General features: G+C 69.3%; 1 protein-coding gene across 1 annotated transcript; it reads right to left on the bottom strand.

Moving 5' to 3' along the window:
- Positions 1-2,430: 2,430 nt before the first annotated feature.
- On the bottom strand, positions 2,431-13,387 carry HR (HR lysine demethylase and nuclear receptor corepressor). Its single transcript, XM_032204009.1, has 18 exons — positions 13,146-13,387; positions 7,701-8,480; positions 6,382-7,105; positions 5,996-6,182; positions 5,689-5,804; positions 5,471-5,620; positions 5,271-5,357; positions 5,064-5,185; positions 4,812-4,887; positions 4,532-4,701; positions 4,198-4,431; positions 3,941-4,112; positions 3,649-3,724; positions 3,331-3,461; positions 3,150-3,245; positions 2,780-3,075; positions 2,573-2,692; positions 2,431-2,493 (listed from the first exon to the last, which is right to left on the bottom strand). The coding sequence occupies exons 2-18, from the start codon at positions 8,436-8,438 to the stop codon at positions 2,431-2,433; spliced, it is 3,558 nt and encodes a 1,185-aa protein (XP_032059900.1). The 5' UTR covers positions 8,439-8,480; positions 13,146-13,387.
- Between the last annotated feature and the right edge of the window lie 1,935 nt (positions 13,388-15,322).

Genomic DNA, 15,322 nt, shown 5'->3' with positions numbered 1-15,322 from the left:
TGGGTTATGGGGTCGGCAGGATGCAATTAGGGGTGGGCTATGGGGTCTGCAGGCTGCAATGGGGAGGGGTTATGGGGTTTGCAGGGTGCAATAGGAAAGCGTCAGGGGAATTGCAGGGTGCAATTAGGGATGGTTTGAGGGGGTTTTGGGGTGCAATAGGGAGGGGTCCAAGGGATTGCAGGGTGCAATTAGGGCTGGGTTATAGGGTCTGCAGGGTGCAATTAGGGGCGGGCTATGGGGTCTGCAGGCTGCAACGGGGACACGGCGGGGTGCAAGGGCGGGGGGGGGGGGCAGCAGCCGGGGTTTTGCAGGGGGCAGCACGGGAGGGGCCGGGGTGCAGCAGGGGCGGGGTGCGGGGTGCGGGGCTCGGGGTGCGGGTGCTGGGTGCAGGGTGCGGGGCACCCGCAGCCCCCCGGCCCCCCCCCCGCGCATGCGCCCGACTCACCGCGTCCCGCCGCTCCTCCGCGCCCCCCCCGCCCCCCTCCGCTCGCCGCCTATTGGTTGGGGTGCCCCGCAGGGCCGGCTCGCATTGGCTGAGCCCCTTGTCACTCTGAGAAAGGTATGGGGGCGGGGCTTGGCCTTAAAGGGCGAGGGGAGATGGGGGGCAGGGGGTGCACGGTGCTAATTGCGCGGTGCTAATTGCACGGTGCTAATTGCGCGGTGACCGTTGCATGGTGTTAATTGCACGGTGCTGACCAGGTGGTGCTAATTGCACGGTGACCGTTGCAGGGTGCTAATTGCACGGTGTTAATTGCACGCTGACCATTGCCGTGCTCATTTGCACGGTGCTAATTGCATGGCGCTAATTGCACGGTGACCGTTGCACGGTGCTAATTGCACGGTGGCCATTGGGGGTGACCATTGCACGGTGCTCATTGCATGTTGCTAATCACATAGTGCTAATTGCACGGTGACCATTGCATGGTGCCCATTGCACTGTGCTAATTGCATGGTGCTAATTGCACGCTGACCATTGCACGCTGAGCATTGCGCTGCTCATTGCATGGTGCTCATTGCACAGTGACCATTGCACAGTGCTCATTGCACGGTGCTAACCAGGTGGTGCTAATTGCACGGTGCTAATTGCATTCTGTCCCTTGCACACTGACCAGTGCAGTGCTCATTGCACGGTGCTCATTGCTTGGTGACCGTTGCACGGTGCTTGTTGCACCGTGCCCATTGCAGCAACCATTGCACAGTGCTCATTGCACGGTGCTAATGGCACGATGACCATTGCACGGTGCCCATTGCATGTTGCTAATCGCATAGTGCTAATTGCACGGTGCCCATTGCACTGTGCTAATTACATGGTGCTAATTGCACGCTGACCATTGCACGCTGAGCATTGCACGCTGAGCATTGCACGCTGAGCATTGCACTGCTCATTGCATGGTGCTCATTGCACAGTGACCATTGCACGGTGCTCATTGCACGGTGCTAACCAGGTGGTGCTAATTGCACGGTGCTAATGGCACTCTGTCCCTTGCACACTGACCATTGCAGTGCTCATTGCACGGTGCTCATTGCTTGGTGACCGTTGCACGGTGCTTGTTGCACCGTGCCCATTGCAGCAACCATTGCACAGTGCTCATTGCACGGTGCTAATGGCACGATGACCATTGCACGGTGCCCATTGCATGTTGCTAATCGCATAGTGCTAATTGCACGGTGCCCATTGCATGGTGCCCATTGCACCGTGCTAATTGCATGGCACTAACTGCATGGTGCCCACTGCACGCTTTCAATTACCTGGTGCCTCTTGCATGTTGCCCCTTGCACGGTGCCCGTTGTAGGGCTGTAAATGCAGGGTGCCCATTGCACGGTGCTTGCTGCGTGCTTCTAATTGCCCGCTGCATTGCGTGCACTGCACGGCCCTGCTCGCTCTGATGCAGTGCATGGTGCTTGGTGGCCTACACTGCACGGTGCATGGTGCATGGCTGCGTACACTGCACGGTGCTTGCTGCACATGCTCCAGCCCCCCTTTTATCCCCCATTAACATCCAGGCCATGCTCCTGGGTGTCCCGGTGCACAGCAGGGCCATTCCCCTGCACCCAGACGCCCGCAGCACGTGGCTCCACGCTGCCCAGGAGCTGCAGCAGCGCCAAAAAGGGGAGAAAAATCCCAGAGGCAGGCAGCTGGAGGAGTTGCAGACACCGCTGCGGGCAGGGACAGGGCTGCTCTCAGTCCTCGGGGCTGGCTTCTCTCCCTGGTGGCTGCTCAGCTCCGTTTGTTGGGTCCCACCGCGCCCCCCAGCCCCGTCCCCCTTTGCCCCGAAGACCCAAGGGAGACGCGGAGGCAGGAGCTGGCGGCGCAGCCGACCCTTTCTTTATTCCTGGCAGAGCAAAGCAGCACCAAGCAAGCAGCACCGGGCGGCGCAGCAGGGGACGGGCACGGCGCTGCCTTGGGCGTCCCGGTGCCGCGCTGCCGCCTCACTTGCAGCCCTGCAGGACGCCCACGGCCTCCCTCACGGCAGCCAGGATCATGCCATCCAGCTGCAAGGACGCACGGGGGGGCTCAGCACCATGTAGCCACCCCGGGGACCCCCGTGCCAGGTCCCCAAATGTCACCCACCTGAGCTTGGAGCCAGCGCGCGGCCCCCGGGGGACCGGTGCTGATGTCCCCGAGGCGGGCAGCGCTCTCCGGGGACAGGAACCGCTGCTCCACGCTGATGGTGCTGCTGAGGTTCTGCACCTGCGGGCACGCCGTGGTGGCGGTGGTGGCGTCGGGGACCTGCTGCCTGCCTCAGTTTCCCCAGGAGGAGCCGGGGCAGCGCCTTACCTGGTGCGGAGCCCCAGCGGGGACCAGCACCGCGTCCCCCAGGCACTGCAGCAGGGTCCAGGCGCTCACCCCGCACTCCTCCCGCAGCCGCCGCCGCAGCTCCGAGTCCAGGTAGAGCCCCCCGGGGGTGTCCTCTGCGGGCCCCCCCTGCTCTTGGTCCACCTTGTGCAGGAAATCCTGGATGCGGCCGGCGTCCTCGGCGCGGAAGATGTGCCACAGGGCGCCGGGGCGGCTGCCAGCACCCCGCAGCCTCTCCTGCAGCAGCTCGTCCACGCCATCCTCCTCGGCTTCCAGCTCTGCGGGTGCAGGGGAAGGTCAGGGGGGGTCCAGGGGGGCTGCGACGGGACCCCCACACACACCCCAGCCCTACCGTGCCGCGCCGCGGCGTGCACCAGGACGTTGATGGTGTCGGCTGCCTCCACCGTCAGGTTCTTGGTGCCGATGCTGCCACCCTGGGGCCTCACGCCTGTAATTTGGGGAGCAGGGGGGTGGCACGGCGTGGCCAGGAGGGGCTCGGTGTCCCCCCCAAACCCCTCAGCTCCCTCGCTCACCGTACGCCGCGCACACGCGGGGGCGCAGCCAGCGGCGGCCCCGCTCGCCCCGCAGGTAGGAGGCCAGGTTGAGGCGGCCGTGGGGGCCGCAGTACTCGGGCAGAGGCAAGCTGGAGCTCAGGTTGGTGGCCCTGCGGCACAGAGGGGACGCTCCGAGCTCGGGGACCTCGTGTGGGGCTGGCACCGTGTCCCCAAACCCCGGCACCCTGCACCGGAGAGGTTGGCGAGGGCGCCCCGGTGGGGTTGGCGAGGGCGCCCCGGTGGTGCCAAGGACGCACGGGCGCAACCCCCATGGTGAGGACACTGCCACCAACTTACCGGCACAGCTGCATGTCCCCAAAGCCACTTTCCAGCTTCAACACGTCCCCAGCGCCCTGCTCCAGCGCCGGGCAGGCTGTGGGATGGGGGCACGGCGTCACGCACTGGGACCCCCCCCGCAGTGCCAACGCGCGGCGCGTCCCCGGCCACCGATGCGCAGGGGCGGTTTGCTGCCCCTCAGTTTACACTGAGGGGGGGTTGGATCATCCCACTTGGGGGCCCAGGCTCCCCTTTTGTCCCCTCTGTCCCCGTCCCCTCGATGCTAACCCTCCGGTGGCTCCCGGCTGCTTACTCGGGCTGGCGGCGAAGCCGTCCCAAAAGCGCCCGCTGCCCATCCTGACGCGCCGCGGCTGCGCCCGCAGGTTCAGCGCCTCCACCTCCTGCTCCCCCCCGGGGGGGCGGAAGGATTCGGGCCCCCACAGCCTCCCGTCCAGCCTCTTCTCCAGCCCTGAAACCAGGACGGGCTGCGGGGGGGGGAACCGGGGGTCAGTATAGGGGGGAGAAGCCGGGGAGGGGGTGTCCGTGCGTCCCCATCCCCATGGGATTCACCTGGCCCTGCCGCCAGTGCTCCTGGAAGAGGCGGTAGTTGGTGGCGTGGCCGGGGTCCTGCAGCCACAGCAGCCCCCCCGAGGTCAGGATGCAGTGGGAAGAGGGGGTCCCGGGGGTCCCGGGGGGGTTGGGGGGGCCGGGGCAGCTGAGCTCACAGCCCGCGTGCCTCTCCTGGATCTTCCTCTCCACCACGCGGGCGATGATGCTGTCCAGGATGCTGGTCAGCCGATTGTCCTGGGGAATTTGGGGCGGCGTGGGGGGGGCACAGGTCATCACCCCGCCTTGCCCACCTCCCTTTTTAACCCTCCCCCAGCCTCCCCGTGCTGCTACTCACGCTGGGCAACGGGGGCGCGACGGGGGCGAAGGCCATGCGCACCCCGTTGCGCCCCAGGCACAGCTTGACGGCGGTGGAGGCCAGGAGGTCGCAGAGGGTGGCGGTCTGCACGGCCCCCCGGGGGGGCGGCGGCGGCCCCGGCGGCGACGGCGACCCCCCCTCGGGGCTCTCTGCTCCAAGAAACGGGGGGCAGAGAGACGGGGCTGCCTCCTCTTCCTCGCGCCCCCCTCTCCAACCCCCAAAAGTGCAGCCCCCCCCCCCCCCCCGGTGCTGCCCGTACCTTCCTTGATGGCTCTGGCCGTGGTTTCGCCGTTGGTGCTGGGCACGAGGGGGGGGCCCACGCTCCCCAGCTTCTCCTAAAACACCCCCGTGCCACCAAACCATGCGGGGAGGGGGGCACATCCCCGGCGCCCCCGCTGCTCCTGGGGGCTGGGACCATGCACCATCCCCCCCCCGCCCCCCTGCAGCGGGTGGCAGGGGGTCGGGGTGCTCCCCCCCCCGAGATTTCCGTGTCCCCTGTGTCCCCCCCTACCTGCCTGCCCCCGGGGGGCTCCGCCAGCCCCTGCTCGGTGTCCCCGTCCCCGCAGGGGCAGTGCCACTTGACGTCGAATTTGGCGCACACCTCGTGCAGCAGCTGCCAGAGCCGGGCCAGGACTTGGAGTGGGGGGGGAAATGAGAGGGGTCAGCACCCAAGGGAAGGGTTTTTGGGGGTCCCGGGGGGGGTCCTAAGGTTGCTCACCGCGAGTGGGGACGAACTGCGTGGGGATGAGGGCTGCCGGGGCGTGCTCCTGCCCCGGGGCGCAGCGCCGCGGCCGTGCCGGGTCCCCTGCGAGAGAGGGGACACCCCCAAAGTGACACCCCCAGCCACCCTGCGGGGTCTGCGGGGGGGGTGACATCCTAGATCTGGTCCCGTTTCACCCCCCCCGGGGGTCCCCGTACCGTGCCCGTCCTCCTGCTGCTGGCGGCGGTGGCACTGGGGGCACTGCTGGAAGCCGCAGGCGGCGCAGCTCCAGTGGGAATTGAAGAAGCGGCGCTGGCAAACGTCACAGAGCTGGGGGGCTCCCTCCCCGCGCCTCCAAGCCGTCAGCCCTGCAACAAAGCCACCCTCAGCCTCCCCCCCCGAGCTTTTGGGGACCCCCCCCCGGCTGCCCGCTTACCCCCGGGCTGGCCGCGAGCCCCCAGCCAGGCGTCCCTGTCCCTGCGGACGGCGGCGCAGAAGGGGCCCCCCAGCACGGAGAGCAGGTACTTGGCCAGGCACAGGCTGCTGCTGCCGCTCCTGCCCCAGCCCCCGGCCGCCCCCAGCCCCAAAATTTCCCCCTCTGCCTCGTCCACGGTGCAGAAGCCGGCGACGCTCAGCTCCCCGCCGTCCCCGAAGGCGAGCCTGAGGGACCAAAGTAAGGTTATCGGGGAGGATGCTCCATGGGGACCCCAAAAAAAAGGCTCCGGGAGCCCTCCCCATCTCACCTGCGGAAGTGCAGCAGCCTGCAGGTGCTCTCCAGGAGCTCCTCATCCTCATCTTCATCCCCAAGGCTCCCCACAGCCCGGGCAGCGCAGGCGCAGCAGCGGGGGATGTTTTTGGGTAGGGCAGTGCAGGGCACGCTCTGCAGGCACCACGGCTCCGGGCCGGCCCTGCCGGCACACACCGGGGGTCCTGGGGGGGGCGGAAAAATGTGGGGGGGGGGGATTTGGGGCTGGAACGGCCACGGCACTGCGCACATTGAGGGGATGGAAACTGGGCCAAAAAGTAGGGCTGGAAAATCGGGCAGGGAGCAGAGCCAGGAGGGTTGGGGAGCCCCCCATGCGCTTTGGGGACACCACGGATGGGGACAGCCCCCCCGCAGCCCCCTTACCTCCCTCTCCCAGCTCCATCCTCTCCGCTGGGCCCCCTTGGCACCCGGTGCCACCCCGGTGCTCGGTGCCAGCCGGGCTCTCGGTGGCTTTGGCTCCCCGTTTGGCCGCGCCGGCCCCTTCGGCGACGCCGCGGTGCCCGTTCTCGGTGCCGTGGGGGCGTTTGGCCGAGCGTTTGGGCTCTGCAGCCCCCTCGGGACCCTCCCTCCGGCCCCCTTTGCATCTTGGCACCGTCTGCTCCGAGTGCCGCGTCAGCCACGTCTTCTTCAGCTTGGTGTGGATGCTGGGCGGGCAGGGAAAACGGCCCCCGCTGCCCCCCGGGGTGCTCTCCAGAGGGCAGGGGGGGCCCGTGGGGTAGTGCCTGTCCCTGTCCACCCGGGGGTCCACCCGGGGGTCCGCGCCCCCCGGTGCCGGCGGCGAGCCGGGGTTGAGGCTTTGGTGAGCCTGGCGCTCGTCTTTGGGTTTGCACGGGGGGGCGCGGGGCCGTGCGCCCACCCAGGCTCCCCCCGGGGCCACGCTGGGCTGCGGGAGGAGCAGGGGGGCTGCGGTGCTGAGCGGGGGGGTGTGAGGATGAGGAGGGGGCCCCCCCGCTCTGCCATCCCTCCACGGGGCGCCCGGGGGCTCCGGCACCCCCGTGGTCCCCTCCCCGTCTCCGCCGTGCCCTGGCTGCCCCTGGCGGTCCTCGGCCTGGAGGTGGAAGCCGGGCTCCTTTTTCGGGTAAAAATCCTGGGGGGGGGGAGCAAAGGGGGGGCTCTCAAGGCTGGAATCCACCTGGGGGGGGGGCCCCCATCCGGGGGGGGTCCCCATCCCTGCCCCTGCGCCCTGACCCCCATCGCGCGGAGCTGGGGGGCGCCCCACGGCCCTGCCTCAGTTTCCCCACCGAGCCGGGCAGCCCCCCCGGTGCTTTTCCCAGCTGATCCCATCCCTGGGGTGTCCCCGTGTGTGTCCCCCCCCCGCCCCATATCCGCGTGGGAAAGGAATGGGGCGCACCCAGGGGCCGCTCTGCCTCCCGCCGCCTCCGTGCCGCCGTGACTCAGCCCCGGCACCGCCAGGGGCCCCCCGGGCGAGGAGAGCAGCCCCCCCCTTACCCCCCTTAGAGGGGGCATCACCCCGTTTGGGGGGATTTTGGGGTCCCTGGGGCTCCTCCCTGCACCTTTGGGCGAGTTATAGGAGCGAGCAGGGGGCGCACCCCGCTCGGGGGCTGCGGGTGCCGGGTGCCCCCACCCCGGTGCCGAAGCCGCTCCCGGCTGGGTTCACCCAAGGGACCCCCAAGGTCAGGGGAGGGGGAGCAGGGCCCAAACCCACACGGGCGCCCCCTTACCTTGCTCCCCGATCCGCAGCTCCCCTCGAAGGCTCCCGGAGCCGCCTTGCACCTCGGCGGGACCCCCAAGTAGAGGGGCTGCGCCCCCCAAGCCGGCACGTAGGGACCCAGGCGCCACTCGGTGCCGGCGAAGCGCCCGTCGCCCACGGGCCCCTCCGGCCCCCCGCCACCAAATCCAGGCTCTGTTTGGGGGCCGGGGGGGGGGAGCAGCGAGGAGAGGAGGAAGGGGCAGCTGCGGAAAGCCGGGGGGTCCCCGTCCCCGCGGGGCTTGCCGGGGCACTGGGTGTCCGCGGCCGGGAAGGGCAGGGGGTAGCGGTGGTACGCGTGGCTGTAGAGAGCCAGGGGGGCCAGCACGGCTTCAGCCCACCCGGGGGGGGGCTCCTTGGGCTGCCCGTTCCTGGGCGCCAGCAGCAGAGGCAGCTCGGAGGAGTCTTTGGGGTGGCACAGGGCGTCCCGTAAGCGCTGCGGGGCCGGCGGGTAGGGGCAGCCCAGCGGGAAGCCGGCTGGCTCCGCGCAGCCCTCGGAGCCCCTCCAGGGGCACCCCTTGTCCGTGGGCAGCCCGGGGCTATAGCTCAGCTTGGGGGGCTCCTGGTAGCCCCCCAGGGCCGGGTTGGTGGCCGCGTTTTGGGGCAGGACCCCCGGCACCCCGCTGCTCTCCAGCGCCCGGGGGTCCTGCGCTGTTTCGGGGGCTCTCCTCCAGCGTGGCACGGCCTCCCCCATCCTCGCCTCGCTGGCCATGGGCTCATGTGGTGCTCAGCGCCGTGCCCGGCCGGCCAAATCCTGCAGGGGGGGGGAGAAAAAGGGACCTCAGACTGGGGGGGTGGCATTGAGGGCACCCCCCACCCTTCCCCTCAGTGGGGGAAACTGAGGCACGGTTTCCGTGCCCCCTCCCCAAGCTCCATCCTCACATCCTGGGGGGGTCCCAAGGGTGCCGAGCAACCCCAGTGGGGGGCACGCAGCTGGAGAGGGGGCGTCCCCCCCCCCTCCCTTTGCCCTGCACCCCTCCGGGACGCACCCTGCGCCCCCCCCCAAGCCTGGCTGCGCGCCCGCCCGCTGGCACCCGGCGTGGGGAGGCCTTGCCCCGCGCAGGTATTCGCCTGGAGCCAGGGCCGGGCACAGCTTCCCAGGAGGGTTTGCAGCCAGCCGGGGAGCTCCCGGCTCCCAGAGGCCCCTCCTGGGAGAAATGCCGGCGGGGATTTGCTGGATTAACACTTCCCTGGGAGCCGGGCCACACACGCACGCTTCGGAGCCGGAGCCGTCCCTCGCCGCGGTGCCAGCCCTTCCCCAGGGGCTCAAAGCCATCCCCTGCCCTCCACAACCCGGCTCCGGGGCGCTTCGGGTCCCAGCCGGCTCTCCAAAAAAGCTCAGCCGGCTCCAGGGTGGGACCGGAGCCACCTCAACGGGCAACCCGGGGCCGTGCCGGGGGCAGGACGTGAGCGCCGCGCGGCCCCCAGCGTTCCCGTCACGTCCCATGCACACAGAGCCGAGCAAAGTCCCCGTCCCCTGCTGCTGCCCAAGCCCCCGCTGGGGGCACGGAGCCGGAACGGGGCACGGGGAACCCACAGCCACCTCCCCTCCCTTCCCCAACCCCGCACCGCGACCCCAACGCGGCTCCCTCCCAGCACCCCAAAACCACCGCACGGCGTCCCCAAGCTCCTCGGGGCTCCCCCCTTTTTTTTCCCTTTGTCCCCGGGGCAGCATCCCCGAGGCACCCGGTGAGCTACCTGGCACAGCACAGGCTCGGTCCATTTGGGGGGGGACACGCCACCCCCCCCTGGCACCGGGGAGAGGGGGGGGACGGACACACGCGGCGAGCGGCACGGCACCGGCAGCGGGTGGCGGCGAGGCGTCGAGCCTAAACCCACAGACTGAAGGGGTCTGGCTCCGGGATCTGAAGGAGGCAGAAAGCCGCCCGGGCTGCCCTGGGGACGTTCTTCTCCGAAGGCTGGAGCTGGATTTTGCGATCCATTGGCCTGGGGGGCTCCGTGCTCCTCCTTCCCAACGGCCTTCGAGCGGGGACGGGCGGGCGGCGGCGCACGGGGGGCACCCGGGAAGCAGCGACGACGACGGCGACGGCGACGGTGGCGAGGGCAAGAGGGAGGGCGCCCCGGCTCTAAGCAGCCTGGGGCATTTTTGGGGTGAGCGGCGAGGCGACGGAGGTGCCGGGCGAGCGTGCAGCCTCGGCGGGCTCCCGCAGCGACTGGGGAGGGCGAGGCGAGGCGCTGGGGTTGCTGGAGACGCCCGGGAATGCCGGCGGGACGCCCAGCCCCGCGGGCACCGGCGGCGGCACGGTGCGTGGCCGTGCCAAGGAGGGCAGGTGTGCTGTGCCCCGCGCGAAGAAAGCGCCCTTTGTTCCAGCGGGGGGGGGGAAGAAAACGAGCCACCCCGCCGCCCCGCCGCCGATGAAAGACGCCGGCCACGCGCTCCAGGCGAAACCGGGTTGGGAGAAACGCGCCAAGAGCCCCAGCCCCGGTGTTTTTGGGGAGTTGTGTCCCGGTGAGGATGGCACGGCTGCCCCATGGGGGGCTGGCGACCCCAAAGGACACGGTGCTGGGGGGGGGAAATGGCCCCGAACCCGGCACCGCTCAGCCTTGCAACACCGCGGGCTCGCCCCGTCCTGCCGCGCGGCCTCGTCACCCTGCCACCACCCTTCCTCCACCCGGCATGGATGAAGGCAGCGCTCCTCTTCCTCCCCTCCACCCTGCGAGGCTCAAAAGGGACCCAAGGGTGCCTGCACAGAGCCACGGGCACCCAACACCGAGGCTGGAGGGGTGCCAGGAACCAGGTCCCCCCCCAGTGCCCACCGGGTGTCCGTGCGCCCCGCCGGCCACATCCCGGGGGGGGATTTTCCAGCCTTGGAGGGGGGAAAAGAAACACGCCAGGGGGGTCCCCGAGGTGAGGACCCCATTTTTAGGCTCTGAACGAGGAAGCCACGGCGCTGGCAGTGCCGGAGGGGTTTTACGTAACGTGCCTTGTCCCAGGGACACCCTGCGCGCAGCTCGCTCCGCGCGTTACATAAACCACACGGCCTCCCCCGGCTCGGCACGGCTCGGCACGGCTCGGCACGGCACACACGGCCTCCCCGGGGGGCTGCCGGGGCTGGGGGGGGGGTTGCCGGGGTGAAGGCAGGCCACGAGCAGCGTGCTCGCCACCGGAGCGCGGCTTCGTGCCGGCTCAGCAGCTGCCGCGCGCGCCCCGGCTCCGGAGCCGCGCGTTCAAATGGGGGAAAAATGGGGAGGCAGCGAGGGGGGGGGTTTCCTGATGCTGGGGGGTCTCCCAGCAGCCCCCGTCCCTCCCCGGGATGGATAGCGTTTGGGATAGCGTTTTGTCCCCGTGGGAGCCCCCGGCTGGGCTGGCGGCTCCCGGTGGGTGCCAGGAACAGGGAGGGGATGAGCCGGGGAGCGGGGTGTGGGCGAGCCAGCGCCTCGGCGGGATGAGAAGGTGCTGAAAGAGAAGCTCTCCCTGCCCTCCCTTCCCTCCCCGGGGCAGGCAGCAGCAGGGCCAGGGCGGTCCCACAGCGGTGGAGAGAGCCCACGGGGTGCGGGCAGAGGGGGCTGGGGGGGCTGCGGGGTCGGGGCGGCACCGGGACGGACCCCAAAAAGGGGGCAGCGTGGCCCCGGGTTGGGTGCGCGGGGCACGGGGTGACTGAGGGGAGAGGGGGCATTGAGACGGTGCCAAGGGATGGATGGAAAAGGGGTCGGGCACGGAGTAGGGTGGGCGCACCAAGCTGGGGTGGAGAGACCCCAAATCGCACCCCCCGACGCGGCACGGCCCCGATCCCACTGTTTTTTGCCTTAAATCTGAGGGCCTGCGAACACCCCCGAGCCGAGCGCTGGCCAAAAGCAGGCAGCGGGAGGCCGGAAACTCCCGAATTAGAAACCCTGGCATCCCTGCAGGATGCACGGGGAGACGCTGGGAGGATGCCGGGAGGGGGGACCCCGTCCCCAAAACACCCCCTGGCACCGGGGGGGGCGCGGGAAGGGGGAGACCAGGGGGGCTGGGGGGGTCTCCAGCACGGGGGGCGCTGCGGGATGGGGGTCTTGGAGATAAGGGGGACCCCTCAGCCCCCTCTGTGTGGGGATGAGCAGAGGAGCTGGGGGGGTGCCCACGGCCCCAGGGGGGTGCCCACGTCCCCTGCCCTGCCCCGGCTGCAGCCGAGCACCCCAGGACCCCCCAGCCCCCCCCCCAGGGAAAGGCTCCGCAGCCCCCCCAGCCCCAAAACGCCCCAAATCCAGCTGAAATCCAGCCTTTTCCTCACGCAAAACACACTCAACCCCCCCCCCCCAAAAAAAAAACACTCGCCCAGGGTCCCCCTCCAGCTCTGTCCTCGCAGCCCAAGCCCTTCCTCCTCCTCCTCTTCCTCCTCCTCCCTCCTCCTCCTCCTCCTCCCGGCACGCACCTACCTGCCTCCGCCGCGGCTCAGGTGAGGAAGACGAGGGCGCAAGGCAGAGGAAGGCTGCCCGTTCCTCCCCCACACCCCTAATTTCCAACCAAACCCCCCCCCCCCCTTTTCTTCGGCTGGCCGAGCGCGAGCGAGCGCGGCGAGCTTTGGCTAATCTGCGCCCGGTGCTTAAAAAAATAAAAATAAAAAAAAATAAAAAAATAAAAAAACCCAAAACCACGTCAAAACCTTCAGGAGTCTGGAGGCTGCGGCGGAGCGGAGGGCACGGGAGGACACTCACTCCCACACGAGCAGCTTTCTGGGAATTAGGGCCACGGCCCAACTGCTCTGCCAGCCGCCCGGTCCCCTAAAAGCCCCCCGAAGCCGGCCCTGGGGGGCACAAACGCCCCGCAGGAGCTGGCCCCCCGAGCGGCTCCCCGCAGCCCCGGCCGGCCCTAATCCGCTGCGTCCCCGGGGAGGTGAGTAAAGCGGCGCTAATCCCGCTGCCCCCCCGGGAGGAGAGGCGTTTTCCCCCCCCCGGGGAAGGGCAGCCGGACCCCGTTGTGCCACGCTGGGGTCCCCACTGCGGGGACGGGAGGGGAGCCGGCCCCAAAACCGAAGGACCCCCCCCCCCCCCACTCTGTCACCTCTCCAAAAGGATCGAGCCCTCTCTCCATGCAGCTCTCGCTCGCTGCCCACCCCTGGGGGAGGCTTTAGGGTGTGGGAACGGCCCCAAAAGCTCAGCCCTGTCCCCAAAATGGGGGTACCCCGCAGCCAGCCCCCACCCCGGCCCCGTGCCCACAGCCCCCCCGGATATTTGGGCATCGCCGCCAGCCCCGGCACGGACACCCCCTGCCCTTCCTCCTCCTCCTCCTCCTCATCCCGGGGGGGGAAACCAGCTGCACAGGGGCACAACGCATCCTCTGCCCCCCCCCCGGGATTCCCGGCTAGCCCCAAACACCTCATTGTAATTAAATTTGGCCCCCCCAGGGCCAAAAGTTTAGGATGGCAGCCAGGGAAAAAGGGGGGGCAGAGGTGGCACCCGCTGGCCCCACAGCACCTACCTGGGAGCAGTCGGGGTCTCCAGCCCCCACCCCGCCGCCGGGGCCCCCCCATGGCTGGCAGGGGACGGGGGACGAGCAGAGGTGGCCCCGGGATGGGGGGGGCGAGGGGACGTCACGGCTCCTGGCGTGGGGAGAGGAGAGTCACAAATGGGGACACGGCGTCCCTTGGTCCCTTGGGTGGTGATGGCCCCGAGCAGGGAGCGACGTGGGGGGGCTCTGCTGGGCACGATCCCATTGGGTTTGTCCCCAAAATGATGACGGGGGGGGGGCTCGGTGACCCCGTTTGCGCTCCAGCCCCGGCGCACGTGCCCTGGCCGGGGAGGGGGGAGCTGAAAGGGATCCGAGTGCCAGGGCAGGGCAGGGCCGGGCTGCGTGGGGACAGCCGGGTCCCCAAGGGGCCAGGGGGGAGGAAATCTGCTGGGGGGGGCCGTGGGGGGAGCACTGAGTGGGGAGGGGGGGGGGCTCATTCCTCCGGCAGCAGCCGCCGTGTCCTCGTGCGCCCCGTCACCTCGCGCGCCCCTTCCCCACGGCGCTCCCACGCTCCCCACCCACCCTCCTCTTCCTCGCCGCGGGGATGAAGACGTCACGGGGAGGGGGCTGCAAAAAAAAAATAATAAAGGGGGGGGGGATAAAAGAGCCTTACCTGCCCCCCCGGGGAGACCTGGGGGGCTCTCAGCCCCATCCCACGCCGTGCGCACCCCGGGGCGCAAAGGGTTGGAGAGGTTGGAGAGGTTGGGGGGGGGGGTGGAAGGAGCTGAAAAACTGCCCGGAAAAAAAAAAAAAGAAAAAAAAGGGAAAAAGGGGAAAAAAAAAGAAAAAAAAAGAGGCTGCGTTTAAACAACAGCCATAATTATGCTTTTGATACCGTCTGCTAAAAATACAGCCCCGCGCCGCGCGGGGAGCCATGTGTGCGCGGCCTCACATGGCTCCGGGCTGCAGAGGCTGAGTCAGGCAGCGGGGACACGGGGGGGGGACACGGCACCCGGGGGGGGCTGCAGGGGTTGGGGGGGGCTGGTGGAAGGGGGACGTGGGAAGAGGGGTGTCCCCAAAAAACGGGGTGTCCCCAAAAAGGGGTTTGGGGGGTTTCAGGGGGTTTAGGGGGGTGTCGGCATCCCTCAGCACTAAAAAAGTAAAGGAAGGGGTTGTTGGGTTTGGTTGTGGTTTGGGGGGGTCGGGAGGGGAATGGGGGGGTCGAGGTGGGGGGGTGGTGCCATCAGTTGTGGGGTTCAGCCTGTAGCTACCCCAAATATTTGGGGTCACCCCTCCTGGGGCAGGGGGCGCATCCAGCGGGGCGAGGGGACACCGTTGTGTCCCCCCGTGTCCCCCCCAGCTCTTGGGGACGGGTGCAAGAAAACCCCAAAAGGTGCCGGGGGGGGGCACAAACCCACCCCTCGCCCCCATTAACACCATCCCCGTGGGGAAGGTGATTAAAGGGGGGGGGCTGCAGCTCGCACAGCCCCTCACAACCCCGGGCACGGAGAGGGCGCAGCGCTGCGGGGTCGACCCCTGCCCCACGGAGAGCTTCGGGGACCCCAAAAAAAGCTTGGGGGGGTGTCGGGGGGGGGCATTTCCCCCCCCCCCCAAAAGCCGGGAGGTTGGAGGCGAGGCGGGCGAGCTCAGGTCAGCCCCGTAATTGCTGCGCTGGGGCGCTGCCAGCCGGGGCAGATTACGGCTTTGCTGACTGCAGCCTGGCAGCGGCCCCGCGAGCTGACACAGCTGGGAGCCCCCCCTTGGGGTGGGGGGGTGTGGGGGGGGGCAGGATGGGGGCTGCTCGTGCCCCTCTTTTGGGTTTTTGTCCCTCGGGGGGGGGGTGGAAACACGGGGACGGTGCCAAAACGAGGAGCCCGCAGCGGGCACCCCCTCTCCGCGCCCCGTGCCTCAGTTTCCCCCATTTCCAACCCAGCACGCTCCCACCCCCCCACCGTGCCCCCCCCGGGGGGGCTCCCAGCACCCCCCCACCCTCCCCAAAAGCCACTCTAGGGTCCACCCCCACCCCACACCCCCCCCCCAGGGCCGTATCCTTGGAGGAACCGTGCGCCCTAAGCGGCTTTGGGGGGGATTACGGGCAGCCCCCTGGCCCTCGCCCTGTGCCACCCCCCCTCCCGGGACCCCCCCCTTTTTCCCCGCTGCTCAAAGTAATCGTCTCTGAGACAGTTTTACCCGGCTAATCCGGCCAC

The sequence above is a fragment of the Aythya fuligula genome, chromosome 27, assembly GCF_009819795.1.
Source record: "Aythya fuligula isolate bAytFul2 chromosome 27, bAytFul2.pri, whole genome shotgun sequence".
Lineage (NCBI taxonomy): Eukaryota > Metazoa > Chordata > Aves > Anseriformes > Anatidae > Aythya > Aythya fuligula.
The sequence above is the reverse complement of the archived record's forward strand: the minus strand, read 5'-3'. Positions and strand labels throughout refer to the sequence as shown.

What these genes read in the sequence shown, in the direction of transcription:
- HR (XM_032204009.1), bottom strand. Translation starts at nt 8,438, where the DNA reads ATGGCCAGCGAGGCGAGGATGGGGGAGGCCGTGCCACGCTGGAGGAGA. An exon ending in GATGGAGCTGGGAGAGGGAG is followed by an intron (nt 6,183 to 6,381) that starts GTAAGGGGGCTG and finishes CGCCCCCCCCAG; the next exon opens with GACCCCCGGTGTGTGCCGGC. An exon ending in AGCCCCCCGGGGGCAGGCAG is followed by an intron (nt 4,888 to 5,063) that starts GTAGGGGGGGAC and finishes GGGGTGTTTTAG; the next exon opens with GAGAAGCTGGGGAGCGTGGG.